General features: G+C 47.3%; 1 protein-coding gene across 1 annotated transcript in view; it reads right to left on the bottom strand.

Moving 5' to 3' along the window:
• GMPR (guanosine monophosphate reductase) overlaps positions 1 to 23,940 on the bottom strand; it is a 44,477-nt gene extending 20,537 nt beyond the window's left edge. Inside the window, exons 1-4 of the mRNA XM_045551838.1 lie at positions 23,694 to 23,940; positions 16,493 to 16,612; positions 14,197 to 14,280; positions 10,985 to 11,158 (exon numbers count right to left, since the gene is read on the bottom strand). Of these exons, the coding sequence (XP_045407794.1) occupies positions 10,985 to 11,158; positions 14,197 to 14,280; positions 16,493 to 16,612; positions 23,694 to 23,780 (465 nt within the window). The 5' untranslated portion in view covers positions 23,781 to 23,940. The remainder of the gene's footprint in view (positions 1 to 10,984; positions 11,159 to 14,196; positions 14,281 to 16,492; positions 16,613 to 23,693) is intronic.
• Positions 23,941 to 25,401: the final 1,461 nt, after the last annotated feature.

The following is a 25,401-nucleotide window of genomic DNA, read 5'->3' as shown; positions in this document are numbered from 1 at the left end:
GCCTACTTTAGGCAAAATAAATTGATTTAAGTCAGTTCACAATGCCCCATGATACTCTGAAATAAAAAATAAAAATTAAAAAAATTAAAAAATGTAAAAAGTCAGCAGCAAGAAATAAAATCCTACTACTGTTTTGAGGTCATTTAAATCTAATTGCCATCTCTTTCAGAAAGCCTCCCAATTACAAGTGACCACTTCTTTTGCATTCTCAGTGGCACTTTGTACTCCTCTGATGTCACTTAGCATATTCTATTATGTATTTTATTTATGTTTATATGTGAATTTTTAAACTTGGTAGAACTCTGGGAAAAAGAAAAATACCTTGTTCATTTTTTTGCTCTCTATGTTGAATTAACTGAATGTTGTTTAATACATTATTGTTACACTGATTTCACTTGCTTTTAAATTTATTAAAGTTCTACACTAAGGGAATAGATATTTGCCACCAAAAAAAAAAAAAGTCAGCTCACAATGGACACAGCAGGTACAGCCAGGTAGGGTCAAAGTAAGTTTTAAAGTATCGAGAAGGCTGGCACTGTCTTAGTAACCCAGAAGCTTCTACCAATGTCTCCCTCTCCCCTGAGCTACCTGCATGGATGGCTCCTGTATCCATCTGTGGTCAGAACGTGGTCACCGCCGCTATGTGGAAAAACCCAGAGTGATTCTGGAATGCCTCAACCACGCGGCACATCACAACAAGCAGGGGACAGGGGAGTTTCCACTGGCGGAAACAAAAAGCTGTCTGTTCGAGTTGGAAACCACGAAGGGCAAAAATAAGGCAAAGGAGGAAAAGACCAAATCAGAAATGACAGCAATCATAGGAGTCTGGTCAGGCTTTGGAGAAGACCCTGGCCTACCACTATGGTAGCCTCTGGGCACGCAGGCTGACACAGGGAAGCCGGGAGGAGCTGGCCGGGGGTGACTGTGTGAGCAGTCTGCTTTATCTGGGCACGAAGCACCTCGGGTGTGCAGTGGATACAGGACCGTCAGAACGTGGTGCACACAGCAGCACAGCACTCTGGCCACCCAGATAGTTCACGCACGTCCATTTCCTGGGCAGACACGATAAAACAGAAGCTGTGAACCCTCATCCGGGGCCCTGAAGCAGGAAGGTGGGAATTTCAGCTAGATGTTCCCTCTTCCTGGGGAGGCCGAGCACCGTCCAGACTCCCTCATGCTCTGGACGGCAACAAATGCTCTGCTTTGTCAAGGAGAGGTTGAGGGCTGGGGAAAAAGACATAAAAAGAGACAAAACTGGCCAGGCATAGTGGCTCACACCTGTAATCCTAGCATTCTGTGAGGCCAAAGTGGGAGGATTGCTTGAAGCCAGGAGTTCGAGACCAGCCTGAGCAAGAGACCCCGTCTCTACAAAAAATAGAACAAAGTAAGTGGGCGTGGTGGTGCACACCTGCAGCCCCAGCTACTCAGCAGGCTGGAGCAGGAGGATCATTTGAGCCCAAGTGTTTGAGGTTGCAGTGAGTTATGACACCACTGCACTAAGGCCTGGGCAACAGAGTGAGACTATCTCAAACAAACAAAAAAAAAGTTGCTCTGGTCTGAATGTCTATTTCCCCCAAAATTCATGTGTTGAAATCCTTACGCCCAAGGTGATGACACCAGGAGGTGAAGGCCTTCGGGAGGCGATTAGGTCATGGAGGCAGAGCCCTCATGAATGGGATTAGTGCCCTTATAAAAGAGACCTGAGAGACCCCTCACCCCTTCCACCACATAAGGTTACAGTGAAAAGACAGTGTGTGAGGCAGGACGCAGACCCTCACCAGACACTGAATCTGCTGGTGCCTTCATCTTGGACTTCCCAGTCTCCAGAACTGTGAAAATAAATTTCTCATTTCTATAAGCTATGCAGTTTACAGTATCTTATACCGTCAGTTATATAGCAGCCCAAACAGACTAAGACAAAAGTCCTCTGAGCAAAAATAAAAACCAAAATCGATTTGCCCCAATTTTTCAAGCTTTCCTTTAGATCCCAACATCTATGGCAAAATAAGTTCAGAAAGACCTAGGGTTGGCTGGGTGCAGTGGCTCACACCTGTAATCCCAGCATTTTGGGAGGCTTCGGTGGGAGGATCACCTGAAGCCAGGAGTTTGAGATCAGCCTGGGCAACATAGAACATAGCTAGACCCGGTCTTTACAAAAAAAATAAGATAAAAAAAATTAGCCAGGTGCAGTGGCATATGCCTGTAATCCTAGCTACTTGGGAGGCTGAGGCAGGATGATTGCTTAAGCACAGGAGTTTGAGATTACAGCGAGCGATGATCATGCAACTGCACTCCAGCCTGGCCAACAAAGCAAAAGTCTGTCTCCAAAAACAATAAGTAAATAAACAAAGACAGCCCTGGGATAGAATGATGCTGGACCTCCGTCTTCCTGTGTGGTTTCTTGCAAGTCACTTCAACTCTGAAGTTTACCCTGCTATATAAAATAGGGCTAGTCATACCCACTTGTGGTCATTATAAAATCTGTAAAGAAAGTTCTCTCAAATTCTTAGCAGCGTCTGACTCGCAGTGGTGCTCAGCAAATGTTAGTCCCTCCACTTAAGAGTGAGTTCTGTATCTTGCTCTTCTACCCACTTTTTTTTTTTTTTTTTTTTTAGTTTTCTGTAATTATGGTTGAATACACCTCACATAAAGTTTACTGTTTTAACCACTTTTAGGGGTATGGTACAGTGGCATGAAGTACATTTGTTCACGTTGTTGTGCCACTGTCACCATTATCTCCAGAACTTTTTCATCATCTGAAACTGTACTCATTAAACACTAACTCCTCTACCCACTGTTTCCTGGCTCTTCCGAGGCCCTCTGCCAAGAAAACTGTTTCCCGTAGAATGATAAAAGGCAGAGGGCAGTCAACAGGCAGCGAGCTGGACTGGGCCCACAGCCTGCCAGCCCCTAACATCGGGGACAGAGTATCAGCCCCAGCGCTTTCTCCCGAGCACATGGAAAATGTCCCTCCACCTGCCCGCGGAACCACGGATGCTGTCAAGGCAATAACCACCTTTCAGATCACGTTAAATCGAGTTTATTGTGTGACTCTTGGAGATAAACATCACCTGAACTCCTGAGGCCCTTCATAGCTTTCAGCCACAGTTCCAGAAAGAGTGCAAAAACAGGAAATCCAGGGAACGAGGCCTGAGAAGTGCCATCATCAGCCTCACATGTCCCTGGTACCTCAGGGAGGCACGCTCAACCAGCAAAGCTGCCCACAGCCCCGCACCTGTGAGAAATACCGAAAGGAGGTGTCCACCTCTCTGGGAAAAGGTACAGAGCAGGGGCATCTCTGTGTGGCTCAGACCCTTGCCTGACCACAGCTGCTGGAGAAAGAATGCAGGCAGGTGAATGCGCCATCAGCCATGCATGGAAATGCCAAGGCCCTGCCCATGGCTCCCGGGGTACCCCCGACTGTGGAGGTGGCACTGCCCCAAGGGAACAGAGCTAGGCCTCTAGTCTACTCTGCACAGATTAGGTCTCACACACCCACCTCCTCCAGACGGGGTCAGAAAGAGCCACCAGCACAAAAGCATTCCTCAGACCCAACATAAGGACGGCCACATCCCAGCAAGCCTGAGCTGGTGGCACAAGGCTGGCGACAGCGTGGTGTGACAATCACAGGCCCCAGGCAAGCCACCTGACCCCCAACACCAAGTCTGCCTCTCACTGGCTGTGTAAGCCTTGCAAAGTGCCCTGAGCTAAGACAAAGTTTTACATCAATAAAAGTGTCATCCTCCTTACTCAAAGATTTGTTATTCGAAAAAAAGTACCTAGTTGAAGTTAGTGCCTCTTCCCACAGTACCTGGGAAGCACCCAGAACACATGATTCTCTTTCCTCTCTGGAAGCTGCCAGGCACATGGTGACAGGACTTGTTCCAGTCTTCTCTCCATAAGCCAGCATCTCCACAGGACCCTTTTCTGTCAAAGATGTTCCCTACAAATCCCTGCTTCCCCTCCCCATGTGGCATCTTTCACCTTAGAAGAAAGACAAGAAGGAAACCCAGGACGGCCCTGGGCACAGAGAGCAGCAGGCTCTCGCTCCTAACGCAGGGACTGGGAACCGGCAGCTTCCGCCGGGAATGTGTCTGAGCTTCCCTTCTGCGCACTGCATTGTCACGATCACTAACACTGGGCACTCACATCTTTCGGTTCCAAAACACTGGATAAATGCGAATGTGCCTTCACAATGCCTCCAAATGCCATAAGAGAAATTACGTTTTCAAAACACCAAAAACCGAGAGCATGAGTTTCCGAATGAATCACAGACTTCAGGGGTCAGTACAGGCAAAGAATGGCTTAGGAATAAACATCTATGTCGCCAAAGTCTCCTGTTCATTGCTGGGGAAACCAACAAGAGCAATGAAAACACATCATCCCTGGGCCCTCGCTGGCAGCGGCTGCCCGGCGGGGACTCTGCACCACCTCCCTGCTCCCAGCCTCATCCCCCACAGCAACCCCAAGCTCTGCACTGGCAAACCACCCCCTCCCTCATCGTACCCAGCCTCCCTCCTTCCTGCACCACCGTCTCCCCTGGTCTTTGTCCTTGCAATGGAGAGCTCTGGGACACTAATGCACTTCTGCTATCACATGTGACATATGTTTTCTCTCTCTTCTTCAAACAAACAACCCCAATACATACCCCATCCTCCTCCTCTTTTTCTGAGCAACTGTTGGTGAAGGCTGCACTGCTTACAAAACAGCAGCCATCAGAGCACCACAATCGTTCTCCAGCCCTATGATCCTCAACCTCCTTTTCTCACAGGCTGCGAACTAAAATGAAATCTTTTTTTTTTTTTTTTTTGAGACAGAGTCTTGCTTTGTTGCCCAGGCTAGAGTGAGTGCCATGGCGTCAGCCCAGCTCACAGCAACCTCAAACTCCTGGGCTCAAGCAATCCTACTGCCTCAGCCTCCCGAGTAGCTGGGACTACAGGCATGCGCCACCATGCCTGGCTAATTTTTTTCTATATATATTTTTAGTTGTCCAGATAATTTCTTTCTATTTTTAGTAGAGACTGGGTCTCGCTCTTGCTCAGGCTGGGAAAATAAGATCTTAAGGCTCCCACACCACTGGCTGACTGCATGGACCCCTCTTGGCCAAGGGGATACCCTAAAACTGAGTTGCTGGCCATGAGGAGGGAGGTCAGACCTGCCTCATCAGGCCCCCCTCCCTTCTTAGAGACAGCCTTTGTTACTCATTAACAGGCCTAAGGCTATGCACAACAAACCTGCAGGTCCTCGATTTACACAACAAATCTCTGTGTCTGGGTAGACTTCTGGTTGCTTGTCTCTGATTAACAGACCTCATTATCTTAAAACATTCCAAGCCTTTAGACAAAGCTTCATTTCTTTAACCGATTACAAATCAAAGAGTCTTTAAACCCACCTATAACCTATAAAGTGCCCTCCCCCTTTGAAATGTCCCACCTTTTCCGGCCAAAGTACACCTTCCATGTATTGATTTATGACTTTACATGTAATCCCTGTCTCCCTAAATGTATAAAACCATACTGTAATCCAACCACTATGAGTCCACTTGCTCAAGGCTTTCTGGGCATGGCTCCAAGCTATGGTCTTGACATTTGACTCAATATAAACCTCTTTATTTTATAGAGTTTGGCTTTTTTTCCATCGACAAGGTGAGGAAAGTGAGATTCAGAAAGAATGCAACTTCCCCAGTTTCACACTGACTGCAGGGAAAGGTATGATCTGAATGTTGGTCTCCCCCCAAAATTCCTCTGTTGAAACCTAACCCCCTAGATGATGGTATCAGGAAGTGGACCTTTGGGAGGTGATTAGGTGATGAGAGTGGAACCCTCATAAATGAGAGGCTCAGGGGGCTTGTTTGCCCCATCCACCATGTGAGGACACAGCAAGAAGGCAGCATTGGCCGGGCACGGTGGCTCACGCCTGTAATCCTAGCACTCTGGGAGGCCGAGGCGGGTGGATTGTTTGAGCTCAGGAGTTCAAGACCAGCCTGAGCAAGAGCGAGACCCGGTCTCTACTAAAAACAGAAAGAAATGATCTGACCAACTAAAATATATATATAGAAAAAATTAGCTGGGCATGGTGGTGTATGCCTGTAGTCCCAGCTACTCGGGAGGCTGAGGCAGGAGGACTGTTTGAGCCCAGGAATTTGAGGTTGCTGTGAGCTAGGCTGACGCCACGGCACTCACTCTAGCCCGGGCAAGCGAGACTCTGTCTCAAAAAAAAAAAAAAAAAAAAAGAAGGCAGCATCTGTGAGGAAGAGGACCCTCACCAGACACCAAATGTGCTGGTGCCTTGATCTGGGACTTCCAGCCTCCAGAACCGTGAGCGATACATCTCTGTTGTTGATAAACCAGTTGGTTTATGGTATTTTATGTTAGCAGCCCAAACAGACGAAGACAAAGGTCACTGAGTTAGCAGTTTTAACAGTGTTACACAACCAGCTGCAAAGTAGAGAGGAGAAGGAGCTCAGGAAATTTCACCCCAAAATATGGCTCCTTGGTATAAAGAGTAGTTTGCATTGCAGCATTGGAGGGGCTTTCCCTCTGTCTGCATAAACCAGACCGATGGATCAAAAGAACAAAGGGGACAACTGACTTCCCTTTCTCTGAATATATTACAGAAGGCCACCAGACCTGGCCCAAATCATTGAAAACATAATACCTGCCTCTCAGGTTAATTTACAAGTCAATCAGTTTCCCCCATCCATTCATCCTCCCTAGCAACCCTTTAAGGGCCCCTAAACAGAATTACCTATAATCCTCATTTCCCCCCCCCACTAAAAGGCCCATAGAAAAATATCTGAACTTCATTGGGATACTAGGTAATCAATCACTCTGTGATTCTCCCATGTGCATGGTGATAAACCTTTCTCTTATTGATCTGCCTTAATTGTGAGTTGATCTTTCAGTGAACTTTCCGGGGAAAGGGGAAGTCTCCCCTCACCCCTACAAAGGAAAACAGCAAGTGAGGCACCTGGAAAACAGTATTAAAAATCAGCTCCAGGAACCACGGAGTACTACATAGCTGACATAAACTGACGCGGTGGAAGTCGAGTATACTACCTAGCAAAAGAAGATACAAAAGATGTAAAGGATTAGCATTAATATAAGGTTCAAAAATGACATTATTTAGGAATGCATAAGTAAGTGGCAAAACTAGAGACAGCAAAGATTATCACAGTTAGGGTGGGGTTCGTCTGAGGTGGCGAGTAGGGGGATTCTGAGTGTCGGTACACGGAAATGGTGCTTATTTCATGATTATTTATTAAACGTCCATTTTTTTTGCCCATTTTCTGAATGTGTCACATTTCACAATACATAAAATGAATTACAACAAAAGGTGGAACCAATAAATCGCCTGGTTAAATCCATGTAATTTCTGATTCCTAATCCTTCATAACTCATTTGTACACTACAATGTCAAGAAATGTCAACAGCAGCTTCCCAAGTTCATTAGTGCCTCGTATCTCCAGAGCTATGAAACTAAGAGAGGTGACCTAGAAAGGTCTGATGGCCCCACCCCAGATCAGGCCTGTCAACGGCCACCTTGGGCCTATCTCCGCGCCTCCTTTCAGGAAGGAATGAACAAAGGACGCTTCTTGGGGTCAGCAAATCTTTGCCAAGCTCTTTCTACAGACCCAGGCAGGGGCCACAGGTTTAATGCCAGATGCTGTTTATGTGTTACCAGGTCCCAGCCGGGGCATGGGCGGTTCTGCTGTCCTGGGAATCCAGCTTTCTGCTTCCTCTTTTAACATGTCCCAAGAGAAAATGTTATTAACCACAGAACGCTGGGGCGGAGCAGCTACGTGGGGCTCACAGAGACACACACAAGCATTGCTGGGTCACAACAGCGGGTGACGTCATCACCCTCCACTACCTACTGCCCAGTGGAAGAAGGGAGCTTTGTCACTAAGGTTAACAAGGATGGGTTATGTTGACAAGTCTCTGCAGGCAGCATGGGCTAACTGGTAGAGCCCTATGAAGTCCAAGACTTCATAGTCAGACCAACATGGCTTCAAACCCCAGCTCTGTCACTTAATGTCGGTGTGGCCTTATGAAAATTCCAAAATCTAAGAACAAATCAGAGCTTAAGATTCCTCAGGGGTAGTAAATTCAAGGTGATAGTTTCTACTCTTTACAGAAATGTCATAAAGAAAAGAAAATGGATGTAAACCTTCAGAAATATGGCAGGGACTTGTTTAACATAAGAAAACAAACAAACAAACTCCTTTTCTTAGTCTTATTGCCCAACACAGAACACTTCCATGACCAAAATGGGGAAGGCTGCCCACATACCAAGTAATTCTCCGGCAGACACCTGCAGGTGTTCTACAATTCAACTTGACTCTGACACTACCAACCTCGAGACGGGGTCAGACCCCACAGGTTAGGGCTCAGTCCCACAATGCTGCCGCCCTGCCATGTTCAGATGCCAAGTCCAAGGAGCAGGTTACCCACAACTTCTGTCCAACTTGGCTACAGACCAGAGGGTCCCACGGCCCCGTTTCTCAGGTTCAATTAATTTGCTAGGGCGGCTCACAGACCTAGGGAAACACTTATGCTTACCAGTTTATTATACTAACAAAGGATATGATGCAGATAAACAGCCAAACGAGGAGACACAGGACAAGGTCTGGAGGAGCCTCTGTCTCCACAGGGCTGGGTGAACCCCTCCTCCCAGCATGGCGACGTGTTTACCAACCAGGAAGCTCTCCAAATCCCGTATTCTTGGAGTTTTTATGGAGGTCTCATCACATACTCACGATGGATTATTAATTCAATCTCCAGCCCCTCTACCCTTTCTGGAGAATGGCGGCGGGGTGCAAGTTCCAAGCTTCTAATCACGGCTTGGTCCGCCTGGTGACCAGCCCCGACCCAAGAGCGCCCAAGAGTCACCCCATTAGAATGAAAGCTGCTCCTATCACCCAAGAAATCCCAAGGGGTTAGGAACTCTGTGTCAATGCCCTTAGCACTCTGGAAATCACAAGGTTCTAGAAGTTCTGTCTCGGGGACCAGAGTCAAAGACCAATCATTAGAACAGAAGATTCTCCTACTACCCCTATCTACAAGGGTTTTAAGAGTTCAGTCTGGGAAAGTGGAGGCAGAGACCAATACATACAGATATATTTCTTATTACTTACAATATTCAACAAACGTTATTATCAAAAAACAATGAAGTTGGCAGCACTATTATGGAGGGTAAAATGAGTTTTGCTATTTCCCACCCCACTTCTAACACTGGTACAGCAGGTTGACCTTGGAATAATTCTTGATCCTTTCTTCCTGTGAGTTTGGAGAGCATAACATACTCTCATTAAAAATCCTTAGAAATCACTATCGAATTGGTTTCACTGATCAACACCTAAGTGCACATATAGGAATGACATTCATTGGGTGTCGGGCAGATGGGAGGAGGGAGGAGAGGATGGGTATACACATACATAATGAGTGTGATGCGCACCATCTGGGGGATGGACACACTTGAAGCTCTGACTGAGGGGGGTGCTAAGGGCAATATACATAATCTAAACACTTGTACCCCCATAATATGCTGAAATAAGAAAAGAAAAAAAAATCCTTAGAAGTCCTTTAACAGAAGATTTAACTCCATTAACAGTTACAATTCCTGCCTCCTAACTTCCTTACAACGATGAAACGTAAGAAGAAATTCAAAAAAATTCAAAAAAAGAGATTAGGTAAATTATCTAGGCATCAGTCAATCAGGGCCATAGTAATTAAGACCAGTAAAGACATGCAAAATTACAGTACAGGTTTTTCCAAAAGCCCAACTGTGAACCCTAGAGCTTCTACTTGCTTTTTCTGCAAATCCACCTTTCCCAGAAGTCACAAATACACATTGTTTTTGGCTTTTTTCTTTTTTGACAGGATTTTACTCTGTTGCCTGGGCTGGAGTGCAGTAGCATCATCATAACTCACTATAACCTCAAACTCCTGGGCTCAAGGGATCCTCCTGCCTCAGCCTCCTCAGTAGCTGGGGCTACAGGTGCACATCACCACAGCCAGCTATTTTTTTAGTTTTTGCAGAGACGGGGTCTTGCTATGTTGCTCAGGCTGGTCTTAACTCCTGTCCTCAGGCAATCCTCCCACCTCAGCCTCCCAAAGTGCTGGGATTACAGGAGTGAGCTACCATGTCTGGCCCACAAATACACATTCTAACTAGAGAAGGCGCTGATAATTGGGGAAATATAGGCTAAGTCAGGAAACAAAGCTCCTAGTATGGGCATAGTGGCTCACACCTGTAACCCTAACACTCTGGGAGGCCGAGGTGGGAGGACTGCTTGAGCTCAGGAGCAACCCCATCTCTACTAAAACCAGAAAAATTAGCCAGGCATCGTGGCACATGCCTATAGTCCCAGCTACTCCAGAGGCTGAGGCAAGAGGATCGCTTGAGCCCAGGAGTTTGAGGTTGCTGTGAGCTATGATGACGCCATTGCACTCTACCCAGGGGGACAGAGTGGGACTCTGGCTCCAAAAATAAAAGGGCTCCTAGATCAAATACCACACTGACTGATTTGCCATCAGTAGTGGACTATTATGAAATCTCCTTATTGTGGATTTCGACTCCTAGAGCAGCGTTTTCTACTGGCAGTAGGGTCAGGACACAGAAGACCGAAATACGTTAGACTGAAATCTAGTTACAGTTCAATATACGGTTCAGTATAACGTTCACTTACACTCTTTGTTAAGGAGTAAAACAGGGCTTTTAAAAAGGTATCACATGATAAGAAACATTTTATGATATTTGGTAAAAATAAGGAGCCAGCACCCTAAGATGTCGATTGGGATTTTATTTTTACAGAGGAGAGCTAGCTTTCCGATCTTCCACAGACAGCAGTGGCCTATCCTTTGATTCTCTGCCCATCTTTGACGAAGGAGGCACTAAAAGCCCCGAAGAGAATACAGCTCCCCCCAATACACTGAACGACCCTCTTTTCATCCCCGTCTTGAAATTGTTCCACCATACCTACCATAATGGTGTGTTCGGGAAATTTGGCACGGACGAGTTTCACGAATTCCACAAAATGTTCCGAATACCCGTTAGCCACATCCAGGCAAATAAACTTAATCTGTGGCACAGCTTCCAGGATGCTGGTCATCTTTTCCAGATCGTTCTGCCCGCTGCCTGAACTCACGGCTACATGCTGTACCAAAATAAACCAAGGAGCACAGACGTGAACAATAGCATTCAAGAGCCAGATCATGCCTCCAGCCCTGTGCCTACTTTGAGGACAAGACAGTCACCCTTTGAGGTCTACCCTGATCAAACACACAGAGCACCTGCTCAAGAGACATGCAACAGCAGAGGCAAACGAGATTCACTCATCAAATTATTTAAACTTTGATTCACACCACCAAATTCTATATGTCCTTAAACCTAGACCTCAGCCACAAAATCTTTCCAGTAAACAGATTCTTAAATATTCAGGAAATCTTGTCCTTGGCTTCCATTTCATTTCCTCAAGCTCTCTCTGCACAACTCTGAGCTCTGCGGGTGCCACTGGTGCAAATATGTCATATTATGGAAACTCAAGGAAGCACAACGAGGGCAAGTTGGGAAGAGTTCCCAGGAAGAACGAGGGTTGGCCAGTCAACTCTGTCTTCCTCACTCCAATGCTGTGGCCTTCATCTAAGCACCTCGCTAGGGGAGCAAGAGGAGAGGGGAAGTTGGCTAACCCCCCCCCCATAAACTCATTCCTATTTTTGTTTTTACTCCCAATAAAATATTACCATGACATGCAAATCTTAACCTGTACAAAGAGGTTAACCTGTCTGTTAAATCTTAACCTGTACAAAGAAGTTAACCTGTTTGTTTTCCTATAAAAGGGGCAAAAGTTCCCAAGGTGTAAGACAAACAAGCCCAACATGATCTTTCACGACTGCACTTGAACATGTCTAAATCTGAAGCCACTACGCCCTGCTCTGCAATACCCACTCCCCTCACCTCCACTGCCCTTGGACCCGAGGCCTCTGCCTTCTCGAACATTCGTTCTTTGGGAAAGAACTGGTTTTTAATAATTTGAGCCTTAGTGAAACTAAGCCCTGAGCTGTGCCCAGAGTCAGTATGTCACCTTTTATGAGAATATTTATATTTCAACTCTTATCTCTAAACCTTTAGCCACAAATGAGGAACATATTAATATCCTAATATCCTTTACGTTATTCCCCAACATCACAACAATGTAGCTACAGCCCAGACACTGAGTGTGAGCTGACTGCTGACATGATACATACTGACTCCAGATTTCTCTGTGCACCCACATGCTGGCCTCGTGGGTCACGGTTCTCGCTGCACCAGCCGGATCCACACGTTTTTCCCCTCCCATTAGAGTTTTGCTACCCTTTTTAGTTCACTGTTCATTTCTGTTAAAGTCTGACACTGGTAACTCACAATTGGTTCATTCCTCTCGGTGCTACTAAGTTTTTAAAATTTTCCCTTTTAATTAGCCTTTTATTGGGTGGGGGTGGGGTCGTAAATCACATGACCACACTTGGTAAAGATCTCCCTCCTCCAATTAACAACATATTGCCAAACACTCACTTAAAGACGTCCGAAAGAGGTATGATCAAAGAGAAAAAAGAAAATCATTGCTCTCAAAGTTATTATAGGGAAAAGGAGAAGAAAGTAAAAACAAGTATAATTCATTTGAACACAATGTGGCAGAAATGAAGGACTTATCATTGAGTCAGAATTATTTTGTCTCCAAAACCACCTTCACAGTGATCAAAATCTATACATAATTAAAGCATGGTCACAACCACAGAAACAAAAAGGCAGTGAAACCTCAAAAACAGTAAGCTATGAAGTCATTTTCCAATCACAGATGATCTGATTATGGAAAACCAGCCCTGACCCAGACAGACCTGTCTGCCAGCTTTGGGCCCCCCAGAACGTGTCAGGAGGAAATCAGGCATGTTGTCACAAGGCTTTTTATTGTTGTTTTAAAAATATCTCTTTTTGGCTGGGCACAGTGGCTCACGCCTATAATCCTAGCACTCTGGGAGGCCGAGGCAGGAGGATCGCCTGAGCCCAGGAGTTTGAGGTTGCTGTGAACTAGGCTGATGCCACGGCACTCTAGCCCGGGCAATAGAGTGAGACTCTGTCTCCAAAAAAAGTCTCTTTTTTTTTTAAATAGCTTTACTGAGATATAATGACACACCACACAATTCACTCAAAGTGCATAATTTGATGATTTTTAGTGTATTTGCAGGGAGTTGTCTAATAGTCACAATCAATTTTAGAACATTTTCATGCCCTCCCCCCCAAAAAACTCCTTCATCTCTTAACCACCTCCCTGCAGTCCCCCATGCCCCTAGGCCTCAGCAACACTAATCTATGTTGTGACTATTCTGGATATTTCATATAAATGGAATCACATATGTGGTCTTTAGTGTCTGGCTTTTTCACACAGCAAAAGGTTCAGGGCTCATCCATGTTGCACATGTACCAGAACTTCATTCCTTTTTATGGCTGGATAATATTCCATTGTATGGATAACCACATTTTGTGGATCCATTCATCCACTGATGGACATATGGGTTGTTTCAACTTTGGGGCTACCATGAATAATGCTGCCGTAAACATTCATGAACACGTTTTTGTGTGGACATGTTTGCATTTCTGTTGGGTATATAGCCAGAAATGGAACTGCTGGGTCATAAGGTAACTCCTACATTTAACCTTTAGAGAAACTGCCAAATTGTTTGCCAAAGCAGCTGCACCATTTTCCATTCCCATTAGCAATGTATGAGGGTTCCAATCTCTCCACACCCTTGACAACACTTATTATCTGTCTTTTTGATGACAGCCCAGTGGGCATGGAGTTTTACTCAACTCCAGAACAACTTGTTATACTCAGTTGTTTTATCTACAGCCAAAAGACATATTCAGACTAGATCCACCTTGAAAAACTGGGCAGGAAACATGGGTCTTCCCCAAGCTCTGGAGATACAACACTTTGCCTTTCAAGGGAAAGCACAGATATCGCACACAGGTCAAGCCTAGCATTTTCATAATACGATGCAGAACAGGTTTCCTCAGGAAATCCCTGGCAGGGACACAGGGCTGGAGAAACCCTGAACTCTGCATGTCTGTCTGCTGCTGAATCAAATCCTCTTGAAAACTCTGAAGATGTTTTCCCCCTGCAACACTTGTTAATTTACAACCAGGCTACAGTCATACCTGCAGGCATTCTGGGTGATTTGAGGCAAAGAGTTTCCAGTCATCCAGGGTGTAGTGCTTATGAATTGCTGTAAACATTGAGTGCTAGAAAAATAAAACAGCATCATTAGGATGAGAAACCAAGTGAGCCCTCCCGCCTGTCCTCCACATGGAGGTGGCATCCAACAAGTCAAAGGCATCAGGTATTCCTGGTGTTCCCGCCATTCACTCTTAATTTGCTTTGAATATGCTCCTCCTAGGAGCCAAAAAACAGACAAAGGTGCAACTGTTTCCCGCTCTAATCTGATGAGACAACACTGCACTCAGGATTTGGGAGCCTCTGCTAGGAGGCAGGGAAGGGATTAAGGAAGAGTTCCCAGTGCCCTGCCCCAGCCCACGTGGCTCCTGCCCACACCTGAGTTAGGCCAAAAGCAGCACAAATGGTCAAAAAAGAAAAGCATGTGGCAGGTCCCCTGTGCAGGGGAGCAGGGCCATCCTAAGACGAACTTTTGTTTAACTAACCCTAAAGAACCTCACCTTATACCTGAAAGCTTTTCCTTGTGTTCACAGCCTGAACATTTCCTGCTAAAAGCTAAACCCATTGGTCAGTTGGTATTCCTAAGGGAGGGAATTATATAAATTAGAACCCTAAATCTATGACTATCGACCCAGCATTTATTGCCTGCTTTGTGCCAGCCCTTTGCATACATAATTTAATTCTCAGAACGACTTTGAACAGTATTATTAGCTTCATGAGCAGAAATAGAGCTTAAGAAATTTAAATTTACAAAATGTAACCAGTGTTTGGCTAGGAAGAGGGGAAGGCAGGATTGAACTTGGCTCTGACTACAAAGTGCAGGCTCCTCCCTTGGCGACAAAGTCTTCTCACCTAACTTCTCTGGGGCTGCCTCTCTCCGCCTACAGTTTCCAATTTCTCATTCTAAAAGTCTATTAACTTACACTAACTCTGTGGATCCTGGAAATAGCAAGTTCATACCGGGGAGACTTTCCCTAATATTCTGTGAAAATAGGAAGAGCACAGGAAAGTTCTAGGTTTTTCATGGACTAATAATCTGACTTGTGAATTAACCCAGCTACTTAATGCCCCCCGGTGCCCCCACTTTTACACAAATACATAATTCATTAGTAGCAATGCCTGATGACAGAACAGAGCAAGAAAAAATGAGGAGAAAAAAACAGGAGTTCCTTTAGCAATTAATTTATTAGCCTCTGGCCCAAGCTCAGTAGGGGCTGAGGTCTCACAGACGACACAACACATCATGGAGTCAGACAGACCACCCCTACTCCATTTTTGGAGCTCATAATTTATTTGAGAATCTTTTCCTTCGAATCACTAGCTAATAATGAATCCCAGCACCTCCCATGGTTAGACCTGCTGCCCACAGTGAGAAGCTCTTTCAACTAATTGGATTTATCTTTTCACTTGGCAGGCATGATCAACAGAAATAGATACAGAGCCCCTGTGTGCACCAGCAGAAAGCATTTCACATCTAGGATGTGTAAGATGCTCTGCACCTCAGACATAGCTGCGTGAGACAAAGGTCCTGTCCACAAACGGCTCTTCCTTTATTTTTCCCAAGGCCCGTTTACTAGCTACTCACTTGATAGAAAATTACACTGGCAGTTTGGCTAAAAGAGATCTTGAGCTTGCACTGTGATCCGTCAATTTGAGTTGAGAGGTAAGTCCCTTAAATTCCAGAGTCAGTTTGGGTTTGAATCCTGACTCTCCCTCTACCTGGCTGATGGCTTGGGACAAGTTGCCCCTCCTCTCCCTCTCTCTGCCTCAGTTTCCTCATCTGCAAAAGGACCTACCTTGTGGAGTTGTGTCAAGAATCAAGAGATACATTATACGCAGTGTTTGGTACCTAAGTGGTCAATAAATGTATTCCATATTAACATATGTATAACATATTAACTGTGATAAATGCTACAGAACAGACTGCATACAAAGCAGCTCTGTCTTAATTTTAAATGGGATGTTGCCCATCTATAATATGGTACTCGTCATGTTGTCTAACTTCTTTTTGTATCTCTAATTTCTAAAACCACCCTGGGCAATTTCCCAGCAAAAACAAAGGCAGATCTAGAGCATGTCACTGAATGCAAAGTCCAGACACCATCCATTTTCTGATTAAAGAGGGAGTGTCTCCAACATCAATCAGACTCGGAACAGAGAACGGCCCAAAGCGTCTTACTTTTTTCCTCTTCCCTGTGTCTAAACAAGTCCAAGGTGGCTTCCTCACAACCTGTCCATACTGTGAGTGGCAAAGGAAAAAAAAATAGCACACCACCTCACCCGTGACATCACAGCTGCCATCTCAAATGTCCCCACAGTGTCCATGTTGGCCACAATGATGGGAATCCCTGAGTAGGTCTGCTTCGAGTTTCGAAACGTGAAGGTACGCTCAAGATCCACCTGTTGGCAAAAAGAGGAAAGAAACGTAATATGTGCAGAATTTCTGCGGTTTGGAGTAGGTGGGAAGAACAGAAAACAAGTGTCTGCCCCTTGGCCCCTGGATTCTCTTAGGGGTTGGGCCAGGTGTTCCAAAGTCAGCAGAGTCCCTGAGGAAACAAAGTAGCGTGCTGTATTCAGGTGCAAAAGTGATATGGGCTCCTCATCCTCCTCCTGCACCAGCACAAGGCACTGGAAATTCTGCTATCAAGACAAGCCTCCAAATCAGTAGCTCTCTTCTCCTCCTTAGCTTCTGCAGTCCCAGTGCCACCTTCTATCCCCAGCCCTAAAGGTCCACGTACATCTTATCTTTTCCCCACTTCTAAGCACTGGAAGGACCATTCCCCTTCTGGGAAAATCTACTCCACTCTTCCCTGCCTCCCGCTCCTGGCACAATCTCCTCACTTACCTTTCACCTAGAGCCACGCTCCAAACTCACCCTGCAGCTAGCTCCAAACCATTAATCCCTTAGCCTTTCGTCCTCCACCAGGGCTGTTTAATTACCAGCGCCTTTCACAGTGCCTTTCAAAGGGGGGGGGGGGAGTAAATTGCAACCATATGTTCCCGCACATAAACACTTGTTCCTTCCACTTGCAGACAGCTGGAGGGAGGGCACTGGCATTCCACCGTAACTTCAAGATCAGGGCATGTATGACTAATCTTGCGATCAGGAATCCCGGAGCTCAACCGTGAGGGCGGGCTTAGCACAAGCAGGGTGCCAGGGCCAGGCCCTCACCCAGTGCTGGCACAGTCAGAAGGACTTCTTTGACCCAGGGCAGACCCCATTCTGTCTGCGTACAGATCATCCTCAGCCTGCTCTTATCACAAGGAGGCCACCACCCCTCCAAGCTCCATTTCTCAAGTTCATTTTTGGCTGTGTTTGGCCAACGGAGGACACAGGGTGAGAAACCAGAGGAAACCCCCTGCCTCAGGCTGCTTCTCCAAGGCTCCGATCCTCTGGCCAGAGAGGCCTCTGTATTCCCAGTTCCAGCTGTCCTGTCCCTAAGAGAGCCCAGTCCCTCCCTGGGCTCCAGGAGCACTGCCTCCTCCCTCTGACCCTAAGGTGCGGGTGGCTTCTTGCTGCTGTGATCCCTGGGGTGCCTCAGTATCCCATTTGGCATCTCAGCTATGTCAGGATGCCCTGCATCAAACTCCCTGTTTTAGATATTCGGCATTGTTTGTTTCTTTGCTGGACCCTGATACAGACCGGAAGTGGGTGCTTACCCAAGGTGAACCAGCAGGAGAAACACAAGTGTGAATCTTGTGCTTCTGAAATAATTTAGACCTATATTCATGCTGGCTTCATGAATACACCAGCAATAATCATTTCCTCCCATGTTTATCTAGATCCTTTTATTTTCCTTTTCATGGGAGACAACTTTCATTTTGTAATCAGCATTGACTCAGAAAATGCCACAGGACATCTCGGGCCCGTTAGCCTTTTCATTTCTCTTGCTTCTCCACACAGGGCTCCACGTCTCCACGTCCAGAAGGCTTCCTGGGCAAATGATGTCATGAAAAGACCACCCTGGCCTTGAGCGACAATCAATCAGGGGAAATGAGATGCTGTAACTGCATGAACATATGGGGTGGATCATCCCTTTCTCCGCTTCCTTCCTGAAGATTCTTAGCTCTGCTTCAGCAACGCAAACTGTATTGACATTCTGAAAGGTAACTTAAGGGATCTGTTGCAACCTTATGTGCAGCTGACAGCTCTGTAACATTTTGGCTTCACGTGCTTAAAACAATAAGAATTGCTCGGTCTCAAATTACTCTAACACTCCTCCAGCAGGCCTGGGGCTGGCTGCTACACTCTGCACGGGCTGAGATCACAATGGGTTTTCCTGGCACTCCGAAACCTATCAGCAGGACACAAGACACAGAGCTCTTCATGGAAAAGGGCATGACAATGGACCCTTCCTGTCATTTCTAGTTTTCTCCATAAGGTATCTAGCTCTTCCCCATCCTTAATTCTGAGAATGAGAAATAAAATATCTCCCCCAACCTTATCCACCTAGACACACACACACATACACATACCAGACCAGTCATTCAATGAGAGATAACTATTTTAAATATTCCAGCCTCCCAGGAACAAAAGTTGGCATTTAATCTGGCACAGTTGGCCAGTGCACCAAATATAGCACTTCCAAATTCCCACTCTAAGCCTGACTTGACAGGGAACATAAAGTAACAAAGTCCCCTCCCCAACCTCAAAACCACACATTTCTGCTGATCTCTAACACACCTTCATTACTCAGCCCTACAACCCAACATTTTAGGGGCTGAAAAGTACAAATGGAAGCCCACCTACCACATTCCTAAATAATTCGATATTATGCATCAAACTAACAAACTGCTACAAAAAATATGTTCTGCCTTCCTACCCTAACAAACACAATTTCATTCAAGGTCAGGAAGACACCAGAACAAGTGGCAGGGGGAGCAGGCCCTGGCCCCTAGTCCACACCCACCCAAACCCTTATGTACACACCCAGGGACACCCCAGTCCCCACATTAAGCTCCGCATACACCCATACACATTCCCATGAAGGGCTGCCGCCTGGCCACTCTCTAGGGTTAGAGGTGCGCACACCAGCAGTATGGCTGGTGCTTGGAAAAACACACCTGGGGAAGGGGTGGCCCCATGCAGGCCTGAGAATCAGCTCACAGTCACTTCGGCAGGGATAGAGGATTCTAAGTACCTGGAGCACAGCCTAGAAGAAATGGCACAGCCCACAGGCCTTGCCCAGTGAGGTCGGGTACAATCAGGGCAGCAGAACTAGGGCCCAGATACGGACCCTTTTTCCTGGATCTATGGATGGTACTGGGTAAAGCAATTCTTTTTATGATTTATTTATTTTTATTTTTTGAGACAGGGGCTCTCTCTGTCACCCAGGCTGGAGCACAGTGGCATCATCATAGCTCACTGTAACCTTAAACTTGTGGGCTCAAGCAATCCTCCCGTCTCAGCCTCCCAAGTGGCTGGGACTACAGGTGCACGCCACCTTGAACAGGTAATTTTTCTATTTTTTTGTAGAGATGGGGTCACACTCTTGCCCAGGTTGGTCTCGAACTCCAGACCTCAATCGATCCTCCTACCTGGGCCTCCCAAAGTGCTAGGAATACAGGCACCGCACCCCATGCCCGGCCTGGCCGCAATTCCTTTCTTATACAGATCGTCCGTTATCTGTTTCACCACTCTAAGTACAGAAACAATCTTTCATCTTTGTAGTCCTAGTAGCTTAAAAAGTGTGGAAACTAATGCACAGCTAACAGATAATAAGGATACTGTGTTCTGGCCCCAGCTTTTTGCAGTTCAGTGCTTGGGGGCCACAGCCCAGCCCTCTGACTGTGGATCCGACCCCCAGAAACCTCCCCTCCAGTTTTCGCGCTTCTGAGCAGCTCACGCCTCGCTGTGGCATTCCCAGCGAGCCATTCCCAGCAAGCCGAGTCGCGGGCTTCCACAGACTTTTAGGAAAGGGCTTCAGAGGCCAGTCCGGCACACCCGCGTGCACATCAGAATCCTCTCAGAAGTAAATTCCAAAATACACAAGCTCCGGCTGCCCCAAACTTCATGAATCACCACCTCTGTGTTGGAAACAATATGTGTGTTTTGGAGTGTTTCCCTAGGCAATTCTGACAGATTCATGACTAAGAACAAGTCTAGTCAAACGCTCTGATTTTACAGAGCAAAATTTACAGAGGCTCTTACAGGTTGAATTGTGTCTGCCCCAAAAAAGATGTCTAAGTCCTAACCTCCCAGTCCCTGTGAATGTGCCCTTATTTAGAAACAGGGTCTTTGCAGATGATCTAGTTAAGATGAGGTCATTAGCATGGGCCCTAGTCCAATGTGACTGCTATCCTTACAAAAAGGGGAAATCTGGACGCAGATACACACATTGGGAGAATGTCATGTGGAAATGAAGGTAGAGTTCGGAGTCATGCATCTACAAGCCAAGGAACACCAAAGACTGCCAGCAAGCCAGCAGAAGTGAAGAGAAAGGCAAGGAACAGATTCTCCCTGACAGCCTCAGAAGGAACCAACCTTGCTGACATCTTGATCTGAAATTTCCAGAACTGGAAAATAATTCTTCTTGCCTAGGCCACTCAGTTTGTGGTACTTTAGCACAGCAACCCAAGGAAACTAACTCAGAGGCAGAGGTAATGGAATCATTAGTGACAGGTCTCCTTTTCCCATCCCAAGATTCTCTCCACTCTGCCGCTCTCATCCCCCTCAGCCCAACCTGTTGTGATTGTAAAAGCCAGACCAGAACTCTTCTCACTGGCCCACTGGTGAAAAAATTACTACGGAGTTTTAAGCAGACAGAAAATCCAGCATGTCTTCTCTGTCCTAGGACAAAGTGGGCAATTTGTTGCAATTCTCTTCAATGCCCAATGTCCAAAGTTAGGGTTGCATTAATAAGTTTAAAAAAAAAAAATCTTACCAGCTTAAGGACTAGGGTGGGATGTTAGAAGGCCAGGAATGGGTCCCAAGGAAGAAAGCGCTCAGGGAGGCAAGGAATGATGCAAGCTCCCCAGAGCATCAGATAAAAACAAAGGTCATGTCTCAATCAACAAAAATGGCACCTCCTCTCAAGAGATTATCCAGATGTCCCCACATAACCCTGTGGCACTTCATTCTTCTGTACCAGGGGCTGGATATTTGAGAGATGACTGCCTCCCTGGGGAACTCATATTAAGGCCTCCTGGGTCACCCCTTCCTCTGGGAGTTGACCTCAAATTCACTTCATTCATGTTCATTTGTGTGAGGCTTGTGGGAATATCTCTATAGGACTACTGAAGCTTCTGAGTAGATCACTCTTTTTCTCTCCATTCTCTGTTCACTGTCTATATTCAGGCTGGGCTCTTAGCAAAATGTCACAGCGATAAGGCCTGTTATCGACAGTCAAAACTCTCCTTCCCCAGCCAGACTTTACTCCGGTGGTGTGGGTTCTCTCTCCTGGCTCCACTCAAACCTGCTCTGTTAGGCTCAATGTCAGTCATCTACTGTTCAGTTTCCAACTTGCATCTAGGTATTACTTCTGCCAGGGTGCATGCATTTTCAGCTTCTGATCGTGCAATGAAGTTTTTATCTGCTTACAAAAGATTTCAGGCATCAACAAGCAAACTGAGAAACCATTGAGAGAGAGGATTAGAGAAGCCTAACTAGATCCCTCAACACCATTGAGGCAAGTAAAGTCAGATTACGGGGGTGGCCAGCCAGGCAGCAGCCGTGTGCACCAGAGAGCTAAACCATTATGGAACCAACTGGAAAGGCAACACCAGTTAACTCAGGTCTCTAGGCACAGAGCTGGCAAAATCCCACAAAAGTGAAGATATGGAAAACATTTTTCAAGGGCACCTAGTTCTCACTGCAATGTGTACATGCAGGTTGCAAGGTGCCACTGGAAGCTGGAACAACATCAATAGTTGCAGTCAGCCCAAATTGTGAAACCAAGTGCTCCATGACATCGTTGTAGGACCGATTACTATTCCCCGGGAAGGAGTAACTCATTCTATTACATAAATCTTAAACACTTTACCTTCTCAAGATGTTTTCTGGTCCAGAAAATACATCTAATATGTCCTTGTTTTGAGCATACAGTTTTTCTAAAAATAAGTTTCTCTCTACTAAATACATTTAGAAAAGTTAAAGAACTCTGAGACCACCAAATTATGAGTGTGCCCAGAATCCCCACATTTTGTCTTGGTCTAGCCTTAGGTACTGGTTACAGCTTGGGCTTCCAGAGGACCAGGCCTGCCTTCCCACCTGTTTTTGGTCAGAAGTGGCCTCGCTCTTTCCACCAGAAAGGAGGAAGGCCAGGCACATCTGGGGTAATAAGGGTTAATCATTCCTCCCCTATTCTTCCAGTCCTGGCGGCTCCTGCCAGCCAATGCTGCTGCTTAGAGAAGGTGACTTGGTTTTTAGATTGGCTAAGGCAGGAAGCTTCCCTAATCCAAGCAAGCCCTCGGCTGGCAGCACCAGGCACTGCAGTCAGGCCTGGCCCTGGAGTGGGCAGCAGAGTTCTTTGTCGAGGGGATTTATTTATGGTCGTGTGTGTGTGTGTGTGTGTGTGTGTGTGTGGAGCTGGGACGCTGGCTCAGCCTCCTCCTGTTTACTCCTTCGGCCCCAGCCTCCAGACGTGTCCAGTTTCCTCACTTCACTCTCCAGCTCTCAGCAGACCAGGCAAAGCTCCAGTCACCAGCGCAAACCACTCCTGGGGACTCTTGCCATTCCGTGCAACTGGTTTATTCTTCGGGGTTGACCTCCTTTCCCCCACCCCCAGGCTATTCCCAGTCCGGTCTCCACCTGTTCCTTTGGCTTAGAGCTCGCCAGTGCAGAACCAGCAAAATGCCCGAGGCTCCCAGTTCGCCCCACCTCCCCAACCCCAAGCCCGCACCCCACCGCGTTCAGCTCCCCGAGGGCTGGGGTGGGACTGCGGGCTGTCCTGTACCGCAGGGTGTCCCCGAGCCCCACTCCCAGCAAGGCCGCCTAAGTTCAGTAAACTCTGAACTTGTGCCCTGGGGTTCTCCGATTTTTCTGACCTATTAAAGAAATGCCAAGGCAGGACCTGCCGCTAAGGCGGCAGCAGTTCTCAGCACTATGAGGCACTGCCCAAACCACAAGGACCTGTAGTTGTTTTTCTCTCCCTCTCTCCCCTGGCTCCCCCGTTTCTTTTTCTTCCCGTAGGCGCCCCCACCCCCATTCTTTCTAAATCAATTGGCCACTTTACTTTTGCTCGTCGGCGGTCAAGTTTCAAGGCAAACTTCCCCCAACCACCCAACCGGGCGGACGTCTCTAGAATTTCAGGCCCGAGCTGGACGCCTTGATCACCGCCCTCTGAGGCACCTCCAGTCCCGGCGGGGGACCGGCTGGCCTTCCCCTTCCCCAGGTGCTGGGGAGACAGAAAGCGGGCGCAGCACGCCAGCCGCAGACACAGAAAAGCAGGCAGGGTGACCCCGTGCCACCCCCCTACGCCCCCCTCCCGCGCGCCACCCGGAAAATATCCCAGCCCCGCTGCGACTTCCGAACGGCCCCCACCTCGGCTCGGCTCTTGAGGCTGCTCCGCTTGGGTCGGAGCAGGACATCCTTGAAGTCGAGCTTGAGGTCCGCGTCTATGCGGGGCATGGTGCGGGCGGCGCGGACGGCTCCTGCCTGCGGCGGCGGCGGCGGCGGGGCGCGTGCGCGGGCGGCGGGAGCCGGGGCTGCTGTGCGGCGTCCGGGAGCTCGCGGGGCCTCGGCGCTCGCTGCGCTCTTAACCCGCCGCCGGACCCCCGCTCACGCTCCGCCCGCTCCCGGCGCCCGGGGGGCCGCGCCCCGCCCCCGCCCCCAGCTGCCGCCGGCCGCGCCCGCGGGCGACCCGGGCAGGGTGGAGCGGAGAGGAGAGGCGCTTGGGGACAGGCCGGCGGCGACTCCCTTCTCCCTGCCCCAGTGTACTGTCTGGCTAGTTGCGGCGACCGAATGGGGGCGGGGGTGGCGGCCGTGCGCAAGGTCTGGTCTCTCCCCAAGGTCCCCGATGGGGAGGGGACTTGGGCGTGCGCCCGCCTTATCCAGGGGAAAGGCCACTCGGGGAGAGGTTTTGCTTCTCCTTTCTCTGATCGTGAACCCAGCGTGCCCACCAAGTGGTGGGGCCCGCCCCTCACATGCCAAAGAACGCAAAACCCTTGGGAGGCTGGACGGAATTAAGGAAAAGAGTGCGGACAGGTGACTGTTCAGCAGCCCTGGAACTGTTGAGGCCATTTTTGGATTCCCTTTGGATCTCAGGTTTTGTTTGTTTTAATAAAAACGGTGAGGCCTACGGTCAGCGCAGATCCTGGGATTGGAGGGTTACCAGTGATGGGAGTTTATTTATAATTCGCTCGTGGACTTTACTGAGCCTTTAGTCTAAACACTCGGATGTGCTTAAGGCCTTCGCGTGCACCATCTCCTTCATGCTCTGAACCACCGGATGAAGAAGGAGCCATTTTGCAGACAAGGAAAATGAGATATATAAATGAAATTACTTGCCCAGGGCCTCAGAAAAACTACGTATAGATTTCTCAGCCCTTAAAACTGAACTACAGTTCTTCACTGAAGCTGTTTTTGTCCTGGGACCTCTCTTTGCCTGGGTTCAAAACCTGATTTCACCACCTAACTGGGTGACCCTGGGGAGTCAATTTCTCGGGGCCTCAGTTTTCTCATCCGTTAAAGGGTAATGGGGGTAGGAATTAAGGCTATCCTTTCCCAGGTATTTGTGGGAATTAACTGTGTGTGTGTGTGTGTAAACACAATGTATGTCCTTAAGTTGTTGCTCAATAAATGGTCGCTGTTTATTTATAGTCACACGTTACATTATATGCATTATGTTTTATATTCTCAAACTAGATTGCCAGGTACGCAAAGGCAGGAATCATCTTTTATTTTCTTTCAGTTCTCTGCAGCCTGGAACTGTTCTCCATGGACTAGTACATGGTAGGGCTGACCATAAAAGACACATTGCAATGTTCGTTTTAACGCCTGCAAATAACTGTCTTAGCCCATCCCACTTGCTCTCATCATCTTTACCCCACGGAAGTTCTTGAAGTTTCATGGAAGGAAATGAAACTTATCAGAGAGAGAATGAAAATAACCACAATTACAAAATATTTATGACCCTCCTTAAGTTCTTGGGAGCTGGCCAGATGTGCTGCTTATTTGCAAAGTAGTGAAAGGGAACCTAATTCTGATTTTGAGTTCCTAATTAAAGACAAAAGTAAAATATAATTACCAT

This window comes from Lemur catta, chromosome 5 (genome assembly GCF_020740605.2).
Source record: "Lemur catta isolate mLemCat1 chromosome 5, mLemCat1.pri, whole genome shotgun sequence".
Lineage (NCBI taxonomy): Eukaryota > Metazoa > Chordata > Mammalia > Primates > Lemuridae > Lemur > Lemur catta.
This window is presented reverse-complemented; position numbering and strand designations above follow the sequence as displayed.